Raw genomic sequence first — 18,648 nt, 5'->3', positions numbered from 1 at the left:
GTTCAAAAAGGTGTTAAATGTTCGTTCCATTATACTAATAATGTTTAAAAACGATAGTTTTTTTATGAATAAATGTCGAATTTTGTGATCACATTTAGGTCTTTGCACTGCGTAACATCGACCACGTGATTTAACACATTTTAAAAAAACACAAATATTCGCTGCAAAGAAGCTAACATTGTTATAACTGTACAGCTATTTTACTAACCGCATATGTCAATAATTTAGTGTAGCGGAAAACGGCGATTTGATTAGTATCAAAATTCTCATCGTTATTATAAGAACTGAGTTACTCAAGAGTTTCTTTAGATCCTAAACTGAGTCTAACAAAAAAGCAGGTTTGAGAAGTTTTGAAGAAATTCGAAGGATTGTTAAGAAGAGGAGAAATCAGCTACACTAATATCACATGTTAAGAACGCGGTTTTTTCGTGTGGAGACAATCCTTTATAGTCGCTTAATATTCATTTCATGAGTTGTAGTTACTATATTTTACTATAACCATCGAAAATGAAAACGCGACTATTCAGTGCAGTTTTCCTCATGTGGAATATGCTGATTTCCTCATCAAGAACAAGCGACCATCACCTTTCAAAGCGTTCATTTTATCTGCTCTTTCCTAGGAACTCAGTTTTTCAGGTAAAACATTAAGTTCCACTTCAATTTGATGATGCTACGTATCATTTAAAATTTAATAGTTCACCTACGGCCTTACAGTGCCGTATGTCCTACCAAGAAGATCCATTAACTTGACCTGGGGCTTCCAGGCCCAATACAACTACCCATACAATATTAGCAATTTTTTCCCCAAAACCATTGCAGTACGATCCGGAACTAGCGGCTTTGATTTGCAGAAAATTACATTTTATGATTACTTGGCGAAAACGCTTGATAAGTAAGTGAACAGCGGCAACGCCGCAACGCTCTTTTGTTACTCAGCCCTATAAGTTTTTTGACGTCTTTGCAAGTTTTACTTAGATAACGTTGTTGCCAAACTTTGAAAATTGTTTCAGCTTCGGTTTAAACGGGGAGCAATGCGTATTGAGGTCTGTGTGCGAAGTAGCGGAAATCCCTATGTATGATAAAGAAGGTTCTGTTTTGGAAAAAATCGTGGAATACCTGTTTACGTGAGATTTAATTGATTAATCAATTAAATCCTTAGTAATTTATTTTTGGTTTGCAGGCCTTCGTTCGAGGTGACAGCAAATGAGACAAAACGGGCTTTAGATAATCAAAACGACGATCTTTGGGCAAAACTTCTGAGGGCTGAAAAGCGGGGCAAAACCAAGGGGAATTGTGATGAAGAATACTCACAATGTCTCTTATCTATAGTCGATCTGATGACAGTATTATACGTTACTTAACATTTTGTTGTTCATTTCTCTTATTTAAAACCTGGTCATTGGTATGCAAATACGTCAATTCAAGTCACCAAAAATTTGCAAACAAAAGCCTTTTAGCATAAAAAATAATTCCGTATTTCTCTATTTGAAAAAGTGTATTCAGAAAGCTTTAGGCCCCTGAACGTTATTATAATTAAGTTTTTATTGTCGCTCTAAATCGCGTTCTTCAGCCCATTAGAATGGAAAATTCACAAGTTGAACAATCAGATATTCAAAGGTTCTACAAGGGCGGCACGGTGTTTCTAACGGGTGCCACCGGTTTTATAGGAAAATTAATACTAGAAAAGGTGCTCAGAGCATTACCAGTGCGAAAAGTATTCATCTTAGTTCGCGAAAAGGAAAATGTGCCCCCCTCCACGAGAGTGCAACAAATGCTCAAATCAGCAGTAAGTTTTTTTGCCTTACTTTAGGCAGCGAGTTTTCAAATTAGAATCAGGTATTTAACGGCCTGCAACGGTCCAACCCAGAAGTCTTCAACAAAGTCGTTATCCTGGAAGGGGACTGTGCCTTGCCAATGTTAGGGTTGAAGGAGGAAAACATAGAAACTATTATAAAGGAGGTGGATGTAATTTTGCATTGTGCGGCGGCCGCGCGGTTTGATGAACAGTTGAAAAAGGCCACGAAGATTAATGTAGAGGCCACGAGGGACCTTGTCGATATAGCCAAAAAGATCAAAAAGTTGAGGGTAAGAGGGAAAAATTCTTGAAGTTTAAACTTGTCAAATGACGACGCGCACAGCGCTTAGCAACTGTTTTCACAAACTGACGAGCACGACACACTGTGACGTGTGAAGTCATTTCAACTTACAATGTTGCCATTTTGAGCAAAAAATATCAGATTTCAGACTTTTTTAGACTTTCGTTTACATGAGTACCGCCTTTTCCAACTTCAACACAAACGAGATTAAAGAAGAAGTTTACCCTTGCAAAATCGAGGCCGAAAAGCTTATTACTGCCTGCGAAAATTTGGATAATGACACTGTCAATAGCATGACTAAAACGTAAATCCTCACAAGGCTAATACTTATTTAAATGACTAGATCTAGGTTTTTTCCAGGCTGATGGCTGATTGGCCAAATACCAACACATTCACCAAGCAAGTGGTCGAAGATTTCTTTAAAAGACAAGCACTGGACATTCCAATTTGCATTGTCAGGCCTGCAATTGGTGGGTTTCCCGTCACGTTTCAACGTGCATTTGATAATGTTTCTTTCCAGTTATTTCGACCTGCACAGAACCAGTGAGTGCTTTCACGGACAACGAGTTTTCTCTGGCAGGGCTCATCATGGCAAACACTTTAGGAGTTTGTCGTATAAATTACTACAAAAACGGTTTACTTGATATTGTTCCTGCAGATTATGTGGTGAACGCATTCATTGCTGCAGGCTGGTACACTGGGGAGTAGGTTTTTTACCCTTATTTGGTGTTAAATTTTAATTAGCTATGGTGGATTTTAGTAATTTCAAGAAGCATAGGACTGAGGTACCCGTTTACAATATTAGCAGTACACAGGACAATCCAATCACACAAAGTAAGAAAGGAAATGGCCGGAAAGTTCTTTTTATTGAAAATCCACCCGTAATCCTTTCCAGAGGAAGTCTATGGCCTGGTTGATTATTACGCTAAATTTGTACCCTCGCTCCACCTAACGAGCTTCCCTCTTCACTTCAGAACCACCTGCAAATATGGCTACCTGGTTCTACGGTTCCTCTTCCACACCTTCGTGGCAATGATCGCGGACTACATCTTAAGTCTGCAAGGGAAGGAACCCATGTAAAGCCCTTTATAATTACTACGTAACATTCCCTGTGTGTACTTATATTTCATCAGGTATGTGGACAGAGCGAGGAAGCTACACGACTTGCAGGAGGCCTATGAACACTTCACTACCACCTATTTCTTCATCCACGTTGCTAACACTCACAAACTGTTAAAGAGGATGTCCTTTCAGGACAGACAACTCTTCAATTTCGACATGGGTACCATTAACTGGGACGCCTATTTCTCTCAATATATCAAGGGCTTGAGAATTTATCTGCTGAACGACCCCATGGCGACCATTTTCGAGGGAAAAAAGCGCGTCGCTCACCTCACAAGAGTCTTTATGGTCTCGTTGCTGGTTACTACCATTCTCCTTTATGGCGCAGGCAAAATTCTACTCTTTAAAGTTTTGCCTTTTATATTGCGGATTATCTTCTACGCATTACGAGATCTAGTTTTCTAATAAAATAAGGTCGTTTTGGTTGATTTATTTATGTGTAAGGTGGCCAAGTGTCGAACATGTGTGTTAACAAATAAGGGCCGTAAATTCCAAGGTGGCAGACAAATGGCCCTTGGGCCGGAGACCCTGTGGGTTTTTTAAGGAATGTTTTTCGGGAAGTTTGAATTGATATCGGTGTTGAAATTTCGAGTTTACAAGCTGTATAAATAAATTCAGTTCATGTTTTAGGTTGTTAAATGATGACCCGAAACGCATGAGACCTGTTGGTTTATGAGGAAAAATGATAATCTGCAGCCCTAGCTCATTGCCTTGAAGTAGTATAAATTGTCCCAATCAATTTTGATAATTCCTGCCTTAAAACTAACGGCGCTAGAGCAATTAGGTTTATAAATTAGGCAAAAAATTAATTATGTTTTTCACTGAAGCAAAGAGTCCTGATTTGTTTCTTATATGAATCACATGACTCATTTGGATCCAGAGATACGACATGGAAGATAAACAAGAAATAAGCTATAAGTTAATGTTTGGGAGATCATTTCTGGGGTTAAAATAAACCCACAAGTTGGAACTCAACGACTTGTCCCTCAAAGGGGACCCATAACTACCTGCGAGAGGCGCTTTTTCGATGATTACTTAGAGTTTTTTACCCATAGGAGTTCATCCATTTTTGGGATTTAGACGACACGAAGAATTTAAGTACTAACTGAATTGCATGTAGGTCCTTCACGATGGGGGCAATAAATGGGTTCAACTAAAACAAATTACTCTTTAATCGAACCCAATTATTAAAGTCCAAGAAATTGGGGCATCCGTGCTATAAATACGACACCTCATCGGGGCCGCTTCTCATCGAAAGATAAAAAAAAATTTTTAACATCCAACAAACGGATAAAAATCTAATTCTTTCTTGGTCTGATGCACATCATTTTAATTCCCCTCAATTAATATGCGTTAATCATCGGCATCTGCCAAAATAATTAAGGAGGCCTTCTATAGGGGCGACAGCCGCATTCCCGATCACAAATGGCTTTAAATTTATACCGGCCGGGCGCCCTTATAAGAGGTCGCTCCAGAATCCCATATTATTACATCCACATGATGCAGTAGCCAGTGTAAATCAGCCACTTGTTGCCTGCGGGATGGAAACGTGTGCTTTGTAGTGTATAGAGTTGATCTTTTCATTCGTCAAAAAATATATTCAGAAATATGGAATTTATCCAGTATCAGGCAGAGTATATGAGCAAGGCTGGAAATGGTAGCAAACGCAAAAAGACTGGGAGTTCTTCTCAGGAATATGCAACTCCATTGAAGCAACGCAGTCAGGCTAATGCGAGGGAGAGAGATAGGACTCACAGGTATTTTACTATGACAGAAATGGAGCGCTATTCACAAGGAACAATCGTTTCTCGATCAGTACTAAAGCCTTTTAAAAACCCAAAAGACTGACTTTTGATTTAAATAAAGTAACTATTGTTTCAGCGTAAATACCGCCTTCTCCACTCTGAGGACCCTGATTCCTACTGAACCCAAGGACCGGAAGCTCAGCAAAATCGAGACTCTAAGATTGGCCTCCAGCTACATTTCCCATTTGGGCACTCAACTAATGGCCGGTAAATTCAAAATAATTGAAGAAACCATTAAACCTTTCTTTAGGTCCCGTAGAGCAGCCTTGTTTGCGCTTGATCCAAAACAGCACTGACGAGGAAAGTTCAAATTCCAGTTGCGGCAGTCGCCAAGTGTGCACTTTTTGCATTTCTCATAAGAAATACCCAGTATGTGTTAAAGCTAAGTGAAATTGTTTCAGTAGTAATTGAGATTTTCCAGAAACTTATTCTGCCTCAAGAGGATTTTGCCTGCCCGCCATTCCAACAAATTGAAACCACTTCAGAAGCCCCACTGTCTCCGGCTTTTTTAATGCAAGTTTACCATCATCAATGACCAAAACTATAATAATTCTATTTATTTGATATACAATACTCTCTACGTAATAAAACTGTTGTAAATATTATTTAAGTATTTGGCTCTTCTCCTTGTGTAAACATTATTAAATAGCCACATTTCTGTAACTCAAATAAACGCCTGGTGATTCATTCAACGAGCTCAATGGGCAGATTATGAGAGCGGGCTCTGCAATGTCACGCTAATTATAAATTTCAATTAAAAGCCTTTAAAAGTAACCATTAGGCGTACTATATCATACACTGTTTGCTTTGTCCCAAGCCTTCTTAGACTGAAAATTAAGAAACCTAATAGGGTGTAGGAAAATTACACATTGTTTAACAATAACAATTTTTATTAGCTTTTTATAATGCTCAGTTTCTTGCGCTGGCGTGATTGGTCTTATACCAATCCACACTCTCCTGAATTGCCTGAGAAAATGGGGTGAACTGGAAATCTGGCAAATACTTCCTCAGCTTTTTATTACTGGCAGTCTTCTTAAATTGCCCATCGGACTTTGTGGTATCAAAAACCACATTTCCTTGGAAATTAAATGCCTTAGCCAACTCCTCTGCCAAATCTTTAATGGAAACTTCAGCCTCCTCATCAACTGAAAGCTGTAAGTTTTACCTTTCTTTTGCTCTAAATTAGACATGTATTCACCAACCTGACAAGATAATGGGATCAGTTTCATTATAATTTCTCAAAACCCAGATAAACAGCTTGGCCAAATCCAAGGAATAAATAAATTGCCTCAGTGGCTTCCCAGTGCCCATAACCGTGAATGTATCTCTACCTAAATTTCATTGATATGTTCTAATGCTCTCAGCAAAAGTGCCACTATAACTACCTTCACTGATAATATCATGCAACTTCTTGATTAGTCCTGGAATAACATGACTCGATTGAGGGTTATAATTGTCATGGGGTCCAAAAACATTGCAAGGCACCACTGAGGTGAATATGCACCCATGTTGCTCATGGTAGGCCTGATTCATTACATCAATCAATCGTTTAGCATAACTGTAGCCAAAATTTGAGGGATGAGGAGGACCATTGTGGATCTGCATTAAATCTTTTTATACTAATAAAGAGTTTGTATGTTTTTAGAGCAGTTTTACCATAGTTTCATCAATTGGGTATTGGGTCTTGTCAGGGAATATGCAGGTTGACAAGCAGGAGACTACTTTTTTAACACCAGTCTCATAACTTATTTGCAAGACATTGTCATTCATATGTAGATTGTTTCTCTGTAAGTAAATACAAGGCAAAGATGATAAGAATTTAGATTGTTCATTATAAAGTTTTTAACAATGAAAACAGTAGTTATCTGATTAATTCTTCTACTAATCTGCACATGATAAAATCCCCAATTAAAACTTTTACTACCCCATTGATAACCACAACTTTAACACCTTAAATTTATCATCACTCTAGGTTTGATTTGATATTTTTAAATGAGCTAATTAAGTTCTAAAGCAAACATTTCATATGAATGAACTTCAATATCTTACCAAAAAGTCTAAATTATGGGACATATTGTGAAATAATCCACCAACCATTGCAGCTAGATGTATGACGTGTGTAGGTTTATATTTTTCGAATAGTTGTTTTGTAGCATTGTAATCACTGTAAGAAAGAAGGTCTTGTAAACTACTAATATTATATTATATGTGAGTTTACAACTACAGGTATAGGGCATATTACAAGATATAATACCAACGACACATGTACTTTCTTATCTTCCATACCAATGTTTGACACAAGTATTTCATATCAGATTCACACTATATTGAATTTAACCCCAGAAATACGATATAAAATTTCAACAGAGTAGGGTTTAATTTATGTGCCTGCATTTTTAAGCCATAGCCAAGACAGCTTTGCTGAAACATTAGACAATTATAAGAAGTCATCAACTTGAAAAGTTGACGACTATGAGCCGTTCTTATTAACTACATTTCCAGTTTCCACTTCCACGTAAGCAATAACTGCTAATACTCTAAAACACTAAAAAAATCTCACCATAAATTCGCATCTTTGCTTCCCACAAACACCCAATTTTCGTCAGTTTGGCCTTCCTGAGCTACCACGGTCTGAATAGCTTTGCCAATCAATCCAGATCCACCGGTCACGAGTATTACGTTTTTTGGAGACATTTCACGCTCATTTGCTCAGGAATTCATGAAAAAATCCTTTTTACCTTGATATTTAGAAATTAGTGTATACGTCAAATAGGAATTGGTAACATAAACAAAACCGAAAGTAAGGTTAGGAGTTTGAATTTGTCGTGCAGGGCTCTAGTCAGGGCAGGTTAGAGAGTAGTTGGAAGGGCTTATTTATATCGATATCGATAGAGTTCCTACTAGAGATATTAATTTAGTCGATATTGAAGAATTATTAATTTAATGATTTATTAATTGCTTTAATAAATTTGTATGGCTCGGTGATTGTCATATGAATTAATTTTAAATTTAATTATATTTTAAACTTCGCCGTATGTTTGTTACATCATAAAGTTAATTCACCAACTTTGTAAGTAAAGGTTTTCTGCAGCCTTGAATGTGTAATCTCATTAACTTTAAAGTGCTTCTTTTCTAATAGAATTGCAGTTTATCACAATCAAGGCGCTTTATAGGACTTCACAATGTGGAAATTGTTTTTAAAACGGATGCTTGATTTAGCTTCGCCATTTTGTCAAGAATAACTTTGTTTGCCAACTTCTGCATATCTGTGAGCAACAAGCAGGTAGAAGAAAAGCCAAACAACTCAACAAACACCCGACTGTGTATCTTTCCTTTCGCACCAATCTGTTGCAGGGTCCCTGTTTCAGCGGCAGCAGCAGCGGCGGTAATCTTTGGCCACCTGAACAGTATTGACATTCAGAGAAGCGTCGGTCCTGCGGCCTGGCCCGTGCCTGCCTGCTCCTGCAGTATTTTTAGCGCTCTCACGCGGCTCGCTTCGATCGATCGTTCCCAATTGTTTACTCGACATTAAAGGTGGGAAAGTATTGTGCCCGTAGATACGGGAAAAAGAGACGCGAAAATGGCTGACGAAAAACAGCAGTTGCTGCAAGAACTGATCAACGACGATGCGAACGACCGCAACACGAAATTCGGGTTGGGGGTGAGAGGCCGCAAGGGCGCCTTGAAGAAGAAGAACGTCTACCAGATCAAGGACCACAGATTCATTCCAAGATTCTTCAAGCAGCCCACGTTCTGCTCGCATTGCAAAGATTTCATTTGGTGAGAGGACGAAGGTTGTACTTGAGGTGTTTGATTCGTTAATGAGGCGCTTAATATTTTATGTGATGTGCTTTAGAGTATTTTTGTAATGGGTAATTTGCCGTTTATGTCATGGAGACAGAAAAAGAAATTTAGCACTAAATTATCTATTCGTGTGCTCACGTAATGCTTCATGATTATGTTGTACTTGAGGGTATCTATTTAACCGTCGTGTACTCTATGATGAAAATACCAATACAGCAATACACGTGTGGGAATAGAGAGGAATATGTTTCTGAAAACTATAAAAAATCTTATGAAAAACTTCAGGGGTGAGCGTGTAATGAAGACGGATTTTTAGTTTTACTGGCTGTAAAACTCCAAAATCGCTACTAAATAATCATCAATTATTTTCCATTAATTAAGTGAAATCTGATCCAAAGTGGAAAATCTACTCTTAAGGCTCAAAATACAGCGTCGAAACTGCGTTTTTTGTTTGAATAGGAGATTTATTTTCTGCGAGAAGTGGTTCATTTGTACCCATCATGTTTTCGAAAGATCGTAACTGTTAATCTAATAAAATTTAAAAAATGCTTTATTGAATTGAAAAGACGAAATTGTTCAAGGAAACGCGTCATCAAGAGTACCGACATTGAGATTAATATTTTTTTCAATCAACGTTTAGAGGTTTCTGAAAATTAATGAATATAGACGTGCAATATAGTTGAAGATGCGACTTTTCATCTTTTTTAAATAGGTAAGAAGATGCCAATTGCCTATGATTCCAAAACAAATTTAGTTTTCATATTTTCGATTTGAGAAAATTTAGGATTCCCAGGGAACTACAATCGGACAACAGGAAACCTTATCTAAGTTTCGTGTTTATAATAAAAATCGGAAAAATCGCGGAAAATTTAGGTCAATTTTGATGGCCTGTAATTTTATTACTTACATTAGAGACAGACATCAGTGTGGCGTCATGATGGAGCCCTATCTGATTTAAATTGTCTTATTACTCACCTATAATGAATATTTCATCGGAACGAGCTTAAGTAAGAAATGAAAAAAATACCCCTTTTAAGCTTGGCATTTAGCTACTGATATGTTAGCTTTTAAGGGGGATATGCGCCTACTATCGATCTCAATTGATTCATCCGAGTCAGTAACATCTCGTTTCCAATTCATTACACGTATTTAAACTACCTACTGCGTGTTCCTCAAAACATCTGTAAAGAGTAGTCAAGCCTAATTTCATGATGGGAAACGTTAAAGAACGTTTGATACCCGAAGGTTTTTGAACAAAAATGTCGCCAGCCTGTATCTGAACGCATTTTTCACACAAATATAGTTTCACTTTAACACGGGGTTCAAATTTCGCATTATCAACGTGGATGGCGGCCTATAGCTATAGGTGTTATAATTAGCGCTCCTCCTATAAAATGTTTAACTCCGTGTAGTGTTTTATTACTGCCACCGTTTACGTTAATATAAATATTTATTGAAAAAGTTTATGAGTATATTTAATTAGGAAATATAGCGCCTTTAGATGAGGCCATCTAGATGAGGTAGACTAGGTGAACTATATCATAAGTATAACGTATCAGTTTTGGGAAATTGCCTAAACGAAGCCTCACTCGAAATTCCAAAACATGAAAATAGATATCTGGCCTGAAAGGAAATAAAAAATCCTGCTATGATGCATATAAAGTCGTAAACTGGGTCGCAGTCAAGTCACAGTAGCGGCACTAAACCGCAAATTGGAATATACATAAGTCTAAAAACAGGAATTTCAAAGTGCTGATTCATTACACCGTCAATTACGAGGTAATTAAATGCGATTTCCCACATTAGCATTAGCGTATTATGAGAAGTGGCTTTTTATTATTCCGAATCAGTTTGAGAGGGAAATTTGAGGTATGGGCGTGAAACCCCATAAATTAGACGGAAGCCCTATTTATGTGTGCCTTCGATCGTCGTGGATATTGAATTTTGTTTAATAAGAAGCTTGTAAGGAAATAATGGAGATGTATTGAGGTGGAATTTGGATTAAGTTATGCAACCATCGGACGGGGATTAGTGCCGCCAATCAGCATTGCAAGGGGGAATTACTATCGAATCCTCAAATCGTGCCCAATTTTCTGGATTAGGAATGAGGCGTCTCTTCTAATCCACTGTTGGTGTCCGGATCAAATTAGGACACTCGGACAGGCGCATCATATCAATATAGAAATGCTGATGTGAAAATGTCTAAAATATCGAACTTGGCAAACATTGTAATAGGTTGAATAGGATTAAGTGCGTGCCACTACTAAGTATTTTTAAATTCGTGCCTCCATCATTCTCCAGAGAGGAAAATTTGGATATTGCGTGTGCAGAAGCAATATTTTTCCCTACATATTTCCACATTTTATTACATCAGTGTTCTATGAATTAGCGTTAATCAACTGGAAAACGAACTTAATTATCCAAAAATATATTCGGCGTTTGCTGGAAGTGATGTTGTTGGAAAAACTTCTGTGCCTAATTTTAAAATATTACTTTGAAGAAAGATCTAATACTCTCTATGTTGTTCCAGGGGATTTGGCAAGCAAGGATACCAATGCCAAGGTAAAGTTACATTACAAGAGACGAAGGAGGACTTTTCTCCTTATTAGTAATGCAGGGCATCCGTTTATGGAGCTCATCCATGGGGATCTCGATAAGAGATCTAATGGAGAATTCAACTCATCCCCGTTTAGTATTTCTGAGAAGCTTTTAACATTTTACTCACCTCCAGTAAAATTTCCTTTTCGTTCCTATTCGGTCTATGAACACGTCTTTTAAGCTCAGAAAATGTACCAAGTTCCGTTCAATTTCTATGAAGGAATAGAAAATACTTCCAAAACACATTTTCATGCGAAGCATAATACATTTCTAACACATCTCCTTTTTCTTCACTTGGAAAACGCATTTAGTTAGTAAATTTATACTAATTTTGTAACTCTAGATGACGTTAAGCAAAATTCCATCGAGCTGTCAAAAATGTCCTTATTAAACAAAAGTCTGGATGTTGTTTCCAAGGCACTTTATGCAAAAACAGGACTTTAAAATGGCACATTCTCGAACTCCAAATAACGCAGTTTTGCCACAATTTACCCGACCCAGCATCCTTTATGGTTGCCAAGATCCCCATAGTTGAGCTCCAGGAACGGAACACCCTGTAGTTTCCATTAATTCTCCCTTGCAGTTTGCAGCTTTGTGGTACACAAACGTTGCCACGAATACGTCACATTCAAGTGTCCCGGAGCAGACAAAGGTGCAGACTCAGATGTAAGTTATTTAAAAATGTACTCTTTTCCTCAACACTGGGCCATTTTTCTTCTCCGTGTTTACCCACAATCAAATTTACGATGGAGCTGTTATAAGCCCGCAAGCAGGTTAATAAGTAACAGCCACCGAATAATTTATGCGTCTAAATATAGGACAATCGAATAAAGGCCGAATTGGCCTCTATTGGCGTTAATTTCCCACTTAATTATTATTATTTCAGGACACCCGAACAAAACACAATTTTAAAATCCACACATACGCATCTCCTACATTTTGCGACCATTGCGGGTCGCTACTCTATGGGGTCCTTCATCAAGGGATGAAATGTACAGGTCAGTATCTTTTTCATGTAACGCCACCCTTTATTTAATTGACAAACTATAAAAAGGCATCAAAGGGCAGTAAACCCTGGATACATGCAAAACAACATCCTACGCGTCAAATGCGAAAGATAGCAGCGAGCCGATTGTTGAAACGTTATTGTTAGCCCTTTGTCAAGGAAAATCAATAGGCTTTCAACAAAGGATCATGGCTGCTTGTCATTCGGCTAGACACTAAATATAGTGCCCCATTGTTCTACTCTAGGAAGAAATGTTTTTGGCCCGAGGAAATTGCACATCAATGAGAATTACGTGTAAATAAAATTTGCTTCCTTTTTGGGCCAACACAGAGGAGGACCTTCAAATCTGCCATTATATTGTTGACCCAAATTTTCGTGTACTAACTCTAAAATTAGCCAGTTTCCATGTAGGTGCATTACGCCTTGTAATTGCATTGAAGTTGCGAGTGGTATTCTCGAATTTCATTATGTACACATTTTGTGGTTTAAGGGCGTTTGCGTAAGCAGAAAAATTCCCAGAACTTACTGAACGTGATGATAAAGGATAATACACGAAATATGAAACTGCCCCTAGATGATTAACATGCAAAAACTGGCCCAAAAGTCAAAAGTTAAGGGTGGAAAATGCAATTCCACCCAGTGGGACAAAGTTGTATGAAAATGATCTCAAGAAATTCAATAACAATATCTAATTTAAACATTCAAACCAATGCTTTTATTCGCATCTGCTGTGCAAAATAACGAAAACCATTATAATTGTTAATATTTATATATTTATTCGAAAATGAGGGCACTTAGTCCCACTTACCGGACATTTCCTCCCACTGTGTAAGATTAGACCACTTTTGACGTCACATCAAGATGGCGTTTCCCGGCAATAAGGAGCGTTCAATAATTATATGTCATTTGAGAAGTTTTGATCGTTAATTCTTGAGAATTGATAATAAATCACCAGGAAACGCAATAGGGAGCTTGTTTTTAAGATATTGCACTAATGTTGGATGATTAAAGCCAAGTTTAATGAATTGGTCAGAGCATTCTTATTTTTGATATAGCCTTGTAAATTTCCCACGCAAAACTTTAAATGAGTCATGGATAGACAACCAAGCATACTTGAAACCTCCAATTTTAATAGTTTTCTGGTTTAAAACTGTTACAAGCATAATGTACTGAAAGTTCTCAGCACTGTGAATAAGGGATAGAGCCCTAGGACCAATGGTTTAATTAGGACATTTTTTGTTGAAAATTTACGCACTAAAAAGTTTTTTGGATTAAATATTAAAGGCATTTAAACGAGCGGTCAAAAGTAGAATTTTTTTATGGACGAGAATGGAGACTGATGATGGTTTTTGCAGCATGTGATATGAACGTACATAAAAAATGCGAAGTCAGCGTGCCAAATTTATGCGGATGCGATCATACGGAGCGCAGAGGACGAATTCAGTTGAAAATCAGCTGCGTAGGGAACAAACTAACTGTACAAGGTAATCACTAACTTCTTAAAATCCGTATAATTTTGATCTATTATCAATCCTAATATGTCCGATTTTGACTACAGTATGCCAAGGTCGAAACCTCATTCCGATGGACCCCAACGGGCTCAGCGATCCCTACGTGAAGTTGAAACTAATCCCTGGTGATTCAGACAACGTAAAAAAGAAGACTAAAACTATACGTTCGTGTTTAAATCCTGTCTGGAACGAAACTCTCACTTTGTAATATTTACACATAAACATCTCAAAAACATTTTTTATTTCCAAACATTCCAGTGATCTGAAACCTGAAGATAAAGATAGGAGGTTATTGATAGAAATATGGGATTGGGATCGGACGTCTCGCAATGACTTCATGGGGTCCTTGTCTTTTGGAATTTCCGAGATATTGAAAGCTCCTGCAGACGGTTGGTTTAAATTGCTGACTCAAGAAGAGGGCGAGTTTTACAATGTTCCCGTGCCTGAGGAGGGGGTGGATATGGCACAAATCAAGACCCAAATGAGGGTAAGATTGGTTTCCTCGTGTCGTTTTTACCCTAATCCTAATGAAGCGGCCGCAGAAAACTTCAATTACCAAGAAACCCTCCATATCCCAAGACAAGGACGTACCCCATAACATGGGCAAAAAAGACATCATTAGGGCCACGGATTTTAATTTCCTCATGGTTTTGGGCAAGGGCTCCTTCGGCAAGGTAGGCATAATCAAAGTAATGTTTTTGGAAATTTTTCAATACTAATGCTGAGCTTTAAGGTGATGCTAGCGGAAAGGAAAGGAACAGACGAGCTTTACGCCATAAAAATACTGAAAAAAGACATAATAATACAGGACGATGACGTGGAGTGTACCATGGTGGAAAAGAGGGTCTTGGCCTTATCCAGCAAGCCCCCCTTTTTGGTACAGTTACATTCATGTTTTCAGACTATGGTAAGTACATTCTGAGTAAAGCGCTTAGCTACTACCCAAAAAGAATACCCTTGCAGGATAGACTGTATTTCGTTATGGAGTATGTCAATGGGGGCGATTTGATGTTCCAAATACAGCAATGCGGCAAATTCAAAGAACCAGTAGCTGTGTATGTCAACAAAAGTAGCCAAAATAGCTTTAGCTAAAAATAGGAATTTCAGATTTTATTCTGCCGAAATTGCCATCGGTCTCTTTTTCCTTCATTCGCGCGGAATAGTCTACCGTGATCTCAAACTGGATAATGTCCTGTTAGACCAAGATGGACACATTAAAATCGCAGATTTCGGGATGTGCAAAGAGGGTATTACCGGCGATAAGACCACCAAAACTTTCTGTGGAACGCCGGATTATATCGCGCCAGAAATAATTTTGTATCAGCCCTACGGGAAATCTGTGGATTGGTGGGCTTATGGAGTGCTCTTGTACGAGATGTTAGTGGGGCAGCCGCCCTTTGATGGGGAAGATGAGGAGGAGCTTTTTGCTTCTATTACGGACCACAACGTCAGCTACCCTAAGGGGCTGTCTAAGGAGGCTAAAGATGCTTGTAAAGGGGTGAGTTGGAAAATTAGCCGATGCCCCTTTTAGAGCTCGGAACGTGAACGAAAGTTTTGGATCGGTTTCTGATCTATTTCTGTTGAACGTTAAAAGTGCGTTTTTTAAATAAAAATTTGTCAAGGCGACGTTTTTTGCAACAAATTTTTTATAATAATCCGACAATTGCTCTCTTTCATGCCTAAACGGTGTACATTGCCTATAGATACACAAAAGAAGGGTCATTTCTTTCTCTTTTGACCGGTGAAATTTCCGAGAATGTGTGAAAATTCTACAAAAAAATATCGGTCTGGTTTTTCTATAGTTCCTGACGAAAAATCCCAACAAGCGCCTCGGTTGTGGCAACCGAGGGGAGGAAGACGTCAGAGGGCATGCTTTTTTCAGAAGAATCGATTGGGACAGAATTGAGAACCGAGAAGTGCAGCCTCCCTTCAAACCTAAAATTGTAAGCAATTTCCTAAAGTCTCTGAATAATGCAACTTAAATGAATTATTCGTACAGAAACACCGCAAAGATGTCAGCAACTTTGATAAGCAATTTACCTCCGAGAAAACTGATTTGACTCCCACTGACAAGCTTTTTATGATGAATCTAGACCAAACCGAATTCATGGGATTCTCCTTCTTGAACCCGGAATTTGTCCAGCACGTTTAAGGCTTAAAGTGAGTTGCTGCTGAGATTTTTCATTAAGTTATGAAACACAAATTTTCAATGTTTTTTCTTTCTTCTAGGAACGGTTTCGACATAGAACATATCCTCATTATAACAACCAAAATGGTTAACATTTAGATGCATGAGGGATAAAACGTTTATAGTTAATACTCTTTGCATTCCATTTCGTATTTACATTACTTTGCGGTGCATTTACTGTTTGAATTTTCAGCAATAAATTTTAAGCAATTTTAGGTGTGACGAAAAATTCTTATCTACTAATTTTAAAAGGTTGTAAACCAGGTTGGTGCCGTTATATCAATTCGTATTAATCAGAGAAACTGAGCTCTTCTCATTGCTCTGGTGAAGACAGCGATGAGAAATGTCTTTCTGTCGCCCTGTACATATTTAGCTTTCACGAGTTATACTGTGCCAATTATCTTAACATTGGAGAGTCTCCTAGGTAATACGTTAGTCTGATAAGGCGTTAATGATGCATTTTAATAGGTAATGCTGGTACAATCACACTACAGATATTATAATATAATAATGTAATCTTTGTGATTGTTAGTGAATTTAATATTTTATTATTAGACTCATATATATGATAATATTTTCTTAAAGACTTGCTCTATGATAATAATCTAAACGTGTAAACTTACTCTTACATTCTCATTAGTGATTACTCTACTTAAGCAGTATTGCTGTATATAGCAAAGTAAAGGACGATCATTGAAAAACAATAAGTGGGCGTTGAAATGTCAGAGGCTTGTTATGGTTAAATTCATCTTGTAACTATTGTTAATAAGATTTTTCATGGTTTTATCAACACTACATTTCCTCTCCACAGCTCACCTTCACTTTCTTTTTAATGATTACCCGTTGTTAAATTAATAATAACTATTAAAAAAATTTGTAACAAACTAATTGCTAAAAAACTAAATTTGCTATCAAACTAACAACGGGTGATTGTCAATAAAACTTAAAATATATGATGGATCCTAAAACATCTGACTAGCAGATGAATTGATGCCAGACATGCCTCTGATATTTTAACGCCCCTTGAGTTTTTTGAATGATCTTCCTGTACTTGACAATACAAACAATCATTCCTCTTGGTTGTGTAACAATAAGGAAGTGGTAAATTTGCAGTTTTGTCACGTATTGATGTAAACGTTTATTTTTGCCTCTTTCACTTCATTAAATTTCATTTATTAGTGCCAAATTTTATATAAAAAACCAAGTGTTCTCTGCTCTCACATTAAAAACTTTAGCTTGTGTATAAGAAATTCTTCCTTTTAAAGAGTACTTCCATTAAGTTTATTCGGCTAACTTTTGCTGTGTGTATATGCCTTATCTTTAGGATCAATTGATCTGTAAAAAAGAATGAAATCTGAGTGGAATCGAATTGAATAGGTAAAGCTCATAATTATTCAAAAGTCGTAAAATTTAATTTCTAAGATTTGGCCCTTACTTGTCCCTTAACTTATAAATATTTAGACCGTAATAATTCTGGTTCACCAAATTGTCATAATGTAGATATGTGACGTAGAAGGTGTCCCTAACGTCATAGGACCTACATCTTCCTCATCTATGACGACTCGATGGGCTTTACATATTCACAAATGTTGCCGTTATTTCATATTTTTCCATGAATTAGCTATAACGTATTCAAATTTCAAATGCCAGTCACAGCAGTTTGATATGCGAATACAGTATAGCTGCTAAATACACCTAACATTCGCCTCAAAATAGATCATCTATAAATCGTCTGCCCTCTGTTTTTCCAGTCTCTCAGTAGCAATCACTCACTTGCTCCGTTTTCTGTGATAAACTGCTAATTCTAGTCACATTAAAAATGTTATTATGTATGTATGTTTTATCGTATAATGTAGTTTTGCAATCTTAAGCTCGATATATCCTCAAGCATGCACTCCAAAAGTAACGGTTAAAGCTAGCTAATGTGGATGTAGTGGGCTTTGGACTGTGGCTAGTGTACGTTATTTATTGTTATTAAAGGCTGAGTTATGTTATCTATTGTAGCGTGATGATTTAATTTTAGACTTTTAAACCCACTTAACATCACCATTGGACTTAGGGCCGATTTATTAAAATCCTACCAAACTTATCAGGTAGATTGATTGTGAGGTCTGTAGCAGTTATCCTCCTGGCAAGTTCGCCTAAGGCTTGATAACTTGGGTCTTAAACGTTCTATTGGTGGAAATAAAATTATTCCCTCTCATTCTTAATATAATTTGTCATTAGCTCATTTTGATCTAAAAGTGGTTTATTTTATCAATATCTTAGGTTATTTACCTATATATTTTTTATTCATTCTTCTCGAGTTGAGGAATCTTGTTATATGATACATGACACTACATTTAAGAACAATATATATTATAATCATCTCTGCACTTTGTGGTTTCCTTTTTCTCGACTTTTACGACTCCTTTAAACAGACTGAAATTTTAAAATGGACCCAATTGTTGCTAGAATGATGATGTATGACAACTGCGATTTCAAGCCACACACGTTTAACATGTAACCCTTATCGCGG

At 37.3% G+C, this 18,648-nt stretch overlaps 5 protein-coding genes across 7 annotated transcripts; 4 read left to right on the top strand and 1 right to left on the bottom strand.

Moving 5' to 3' along the window:
* The first annotated feature begins 461 nt into the window (after positions 1–461).
* LOC136419497 (uncharacterized) lies at positions 462–1,395 on the top strand. The gene is made up of 4 exons (XM_066405876.1): positions 462–636; positions 696–892; positions 1,011–1,124; positions 1,181–1,395. The coding sequence occupies exons 1-4, from the start codon at positions 508–510 to the stop codon at positions 1,359–1,361; spliced, it is 621 nt and encodes a 206-aa protein (XP_066261973.1). The 5' UTR covers positions 462–507; the 3' UTR covers positions 1,362–1,395.
* A 113-nt stretch (positions 1,396–1,508) lies between these two features.
* Positions 1,509–3,646, top strand: LOC136419496 (fatty acyl-CoA reductase wat-like). Its single transcript, XM_066405874.1, has 8 exons — positions 1,509–1,786; positions 1,837–2,085; positions 2,255–2,400; positions 2,457–2,566; positions 2,617–2,800; positions 2,857–2,930; positions 2,992–3,172; positions 3,230–3,646. The coding sequence occupies exons 1-8, from the start codon at positions 1,580–1,582 to the stop codon at positions 3,621–3,623; spliced, it is 1,545 nt and encodes a 514-aa protein (XP_066261971.1). The 5' UTR covers positions 1,509–1,579; the 3' UTR covers positions 3,624–3,646.
* A 345-nt stretch (positions 3,647–3,991) lies between these two features.
* On the top strand, positions 3,992–5,633 carry LOC136419498 (transcription factor 15-like). Of its 2 annotated transcripts, none has more exons than XM_066405878.1 (4): positions 3,992–4,975; positions 5,100–5,230; positions 5,274–5,392; positions 5,445–5,633. In XM_066405878.1, the coding sequence occupies exons 1-4, from the start codon at positions 4,827–4,829 to the stop codon at positions 5,556–5,558; spliced, it is 513 nt and encodes a 170-aa protein (XP_066261975.1). In that variant the 5' UTR covers positions 3,992–4,826; the 3' UTR covers positions 5,559–5,633. The 2 variants fall into 2 exon arrangements, with proteins under 2 accessions (XP_066261975.1, XP_066261974.1); XM_066405877.1 differs by having other exon boundaries at positions 5,085–5,230.
* Positions 5,634–5,892: 259 nt separating this feature from the next.
* Gmer (GDP-L-fucose synthase-like protein) lies at positions 5,893–7,782 on the bottom strand. Its single transcript, XM_066405502.1, has 6 exons — positions 7,584–7,782; positions 7,073–7,187; positions 6,680–6,808; positions 6,409–6,622; positions 6,226–6,354; positions 5,893–6,168 (listed from the first exon to the last, which is right to left on the bottom strand). The coding sequence occupies exons 1-6, from the start codon at positions 7,715–7,717 to the stop codon at positions 5,933–5,935; spliced, it is 957 nt and encodes a 318-aa protein (XP_066261599.1). The 5' UTR covers positions 7,718–7,782; the 3' UTR covers positions 5,893–5,932.
* A 574-nt stretch (positions 7,783–8,356) lies between these two features.
* On the top strand, positions 8,357–18,505 carry Pkc53E (Protein C kinase 53E). Of its 2 annotated transcripts, none has more exons than XM_066405873.1 (14): positions 8,357–8,803; positions 11,358–11,389; positions 12,009–12,091; positions 12,312–12,423; positions 13,787–13,915; positions 13,990–14,146; positions 14,201–14,429; positions 14,485–14,616; positions 14,676–14,849; positions 14,906–14,997; positions 15,050–15,440; positions 15,745–15,885; positions 15,942–16,102; positions 16,172–18,505. In XM_066405873.1, the coding sequence occupies exons 1-13, from the start codon at positions 8,604–8,606 to the stop codon at positions 16,092–16,094; spliced, it is 2,025 nt and encodes a 674-aa protein (XP_066261970.1). In that variant the 5' UTR covers positions 8,357–8,603; the 3' UTR covers positions 16,095–16,102; positions 16,172–18,505. The 2 variants fall into 2 exon arrangements, with proteins under 2 accessions (XP_066261970.1, XP_066261969.1); XM_066405872.1 differs by having other exon boundaries at positions 8,359–8,803; positions 14,476–14,616.
* Positions 18,506–18,648: the final 143 nt, after the last annotated feature.

Source organism: Euwallacea similis, chromosome 2, assembly GCF_039881205.1.
Source record: "Euwallacea similis isolate ESF13 chromosome 2, ESF131.1, whole genome shotgun sequence".
NCBI lineage: Eukaryota > Metazoa > Arthropoda > Insecta > Coleoptera > Curculionidae > Euwallacea > Euwallacea similis.
Note: the sequence above shows the minus strand (reverse complement) of the source record. Positions and strands in the feature narration are given on the sequence as shown.

Coding starts and splice junctions, on each gene's coding strand:
- LOC136419497 (XM_066405876.1), top strand. CDS start 508: ATGAAAACGCGACTATTCAGTGCAGTTTTCCTCATGTGGAATATGCTG. Junction 893..1,010: donor TTGGCGAAAACGCTTGATAA/GTAAGTGAACAG, acceptor AAATTGTTTCAG/CTTCGGTTTAAACGGGGAGC. Junction 1,125..1,180: donor ATCGTGGAATACCTGTTTAC/GTGAGATTTAAT, acceptor TTTGGTTTGCAG/GCCTTCGTTCGAGGTGACAG.
- LOC136419496 (XM_066405874.1), top strand. CDS start 1,580: ATGGAAAATTCACAAGTTGAACAATCAGATATTCAAAGGTTCTACAAG. Junction 1,787..1,836: donor AACAAATGCTCAAATCAGCA/GTAAGTTTTTTT, acceptor AATTAGAATCAG/GTATTTAACGGCCTGCAACG. Junction 2,567..2,616: donor CATTGTCAGGCCTGCAATTG/GTGGGTTTCCCG, acceptor GTTTCTTTCCAG/TTATTTCGACCTGCACAGAA.
- LOC136419498 (XM_066405877.1), top strand. CDS start 4,827: ATGGAATTTATCCAGTATCAGGCAGAGTATATGAGCAAGGCTGGAAAT. Junction 5,231..5,273: donor GGGCACTCAACTAATGGCCG/GTAAATTCAAAA, acceptor ACCTTTCTTTAG/GTCCCGTAGAGCAGCCTTGT. Junction 5,393..5,444: donor TTTCTCATAAGAAATACCCA/GTATGTGTTAAA, acceptor GAGATTTTCCAG/AAACTTATTCTGCCTCAAGA.
- Gmer (XM_066405502.1), bottom strand. CDS start 7,717: ATGTCTCCAAAAAACGTAATACTCGTGACCGGTGGATCTGGATTGATT. Junction 6,809..7,072: donor CCCATAATTTAGACTTTTTG/GTAAGATATTGA, acceptor ATTTACTTACAG/AGAAACAATCTACATATGAA. Junction 6,169..6,225: donor TGATCCCATTATCTTGTCAG/GTTGGTGAATAC, acceptor TACAGCTTTCAG/TTGATGAGGAGGCTGAAGTT.
- Pkc53E (XM_066405872.1), top strand. CDS start 8,604: ATGGCTGACGAAAAACAGCAGTTGCTGCAAGAACTGATCAACGACGAT. Junction 13,916..13,989: donor GAACAAACTAACTGTACAAG/GTAATCACTAAC, acceptor TTTTGACTACAG/TATGCCAAGGTCGAAACCTC. Junction 14,617..14,675: donor GCAAGGGCTCCTTCGGCAAG/GTAGGCATAATC, acceptor CTGAGCTTTAAG/GTGATGCTAGCGGAAAGGAA.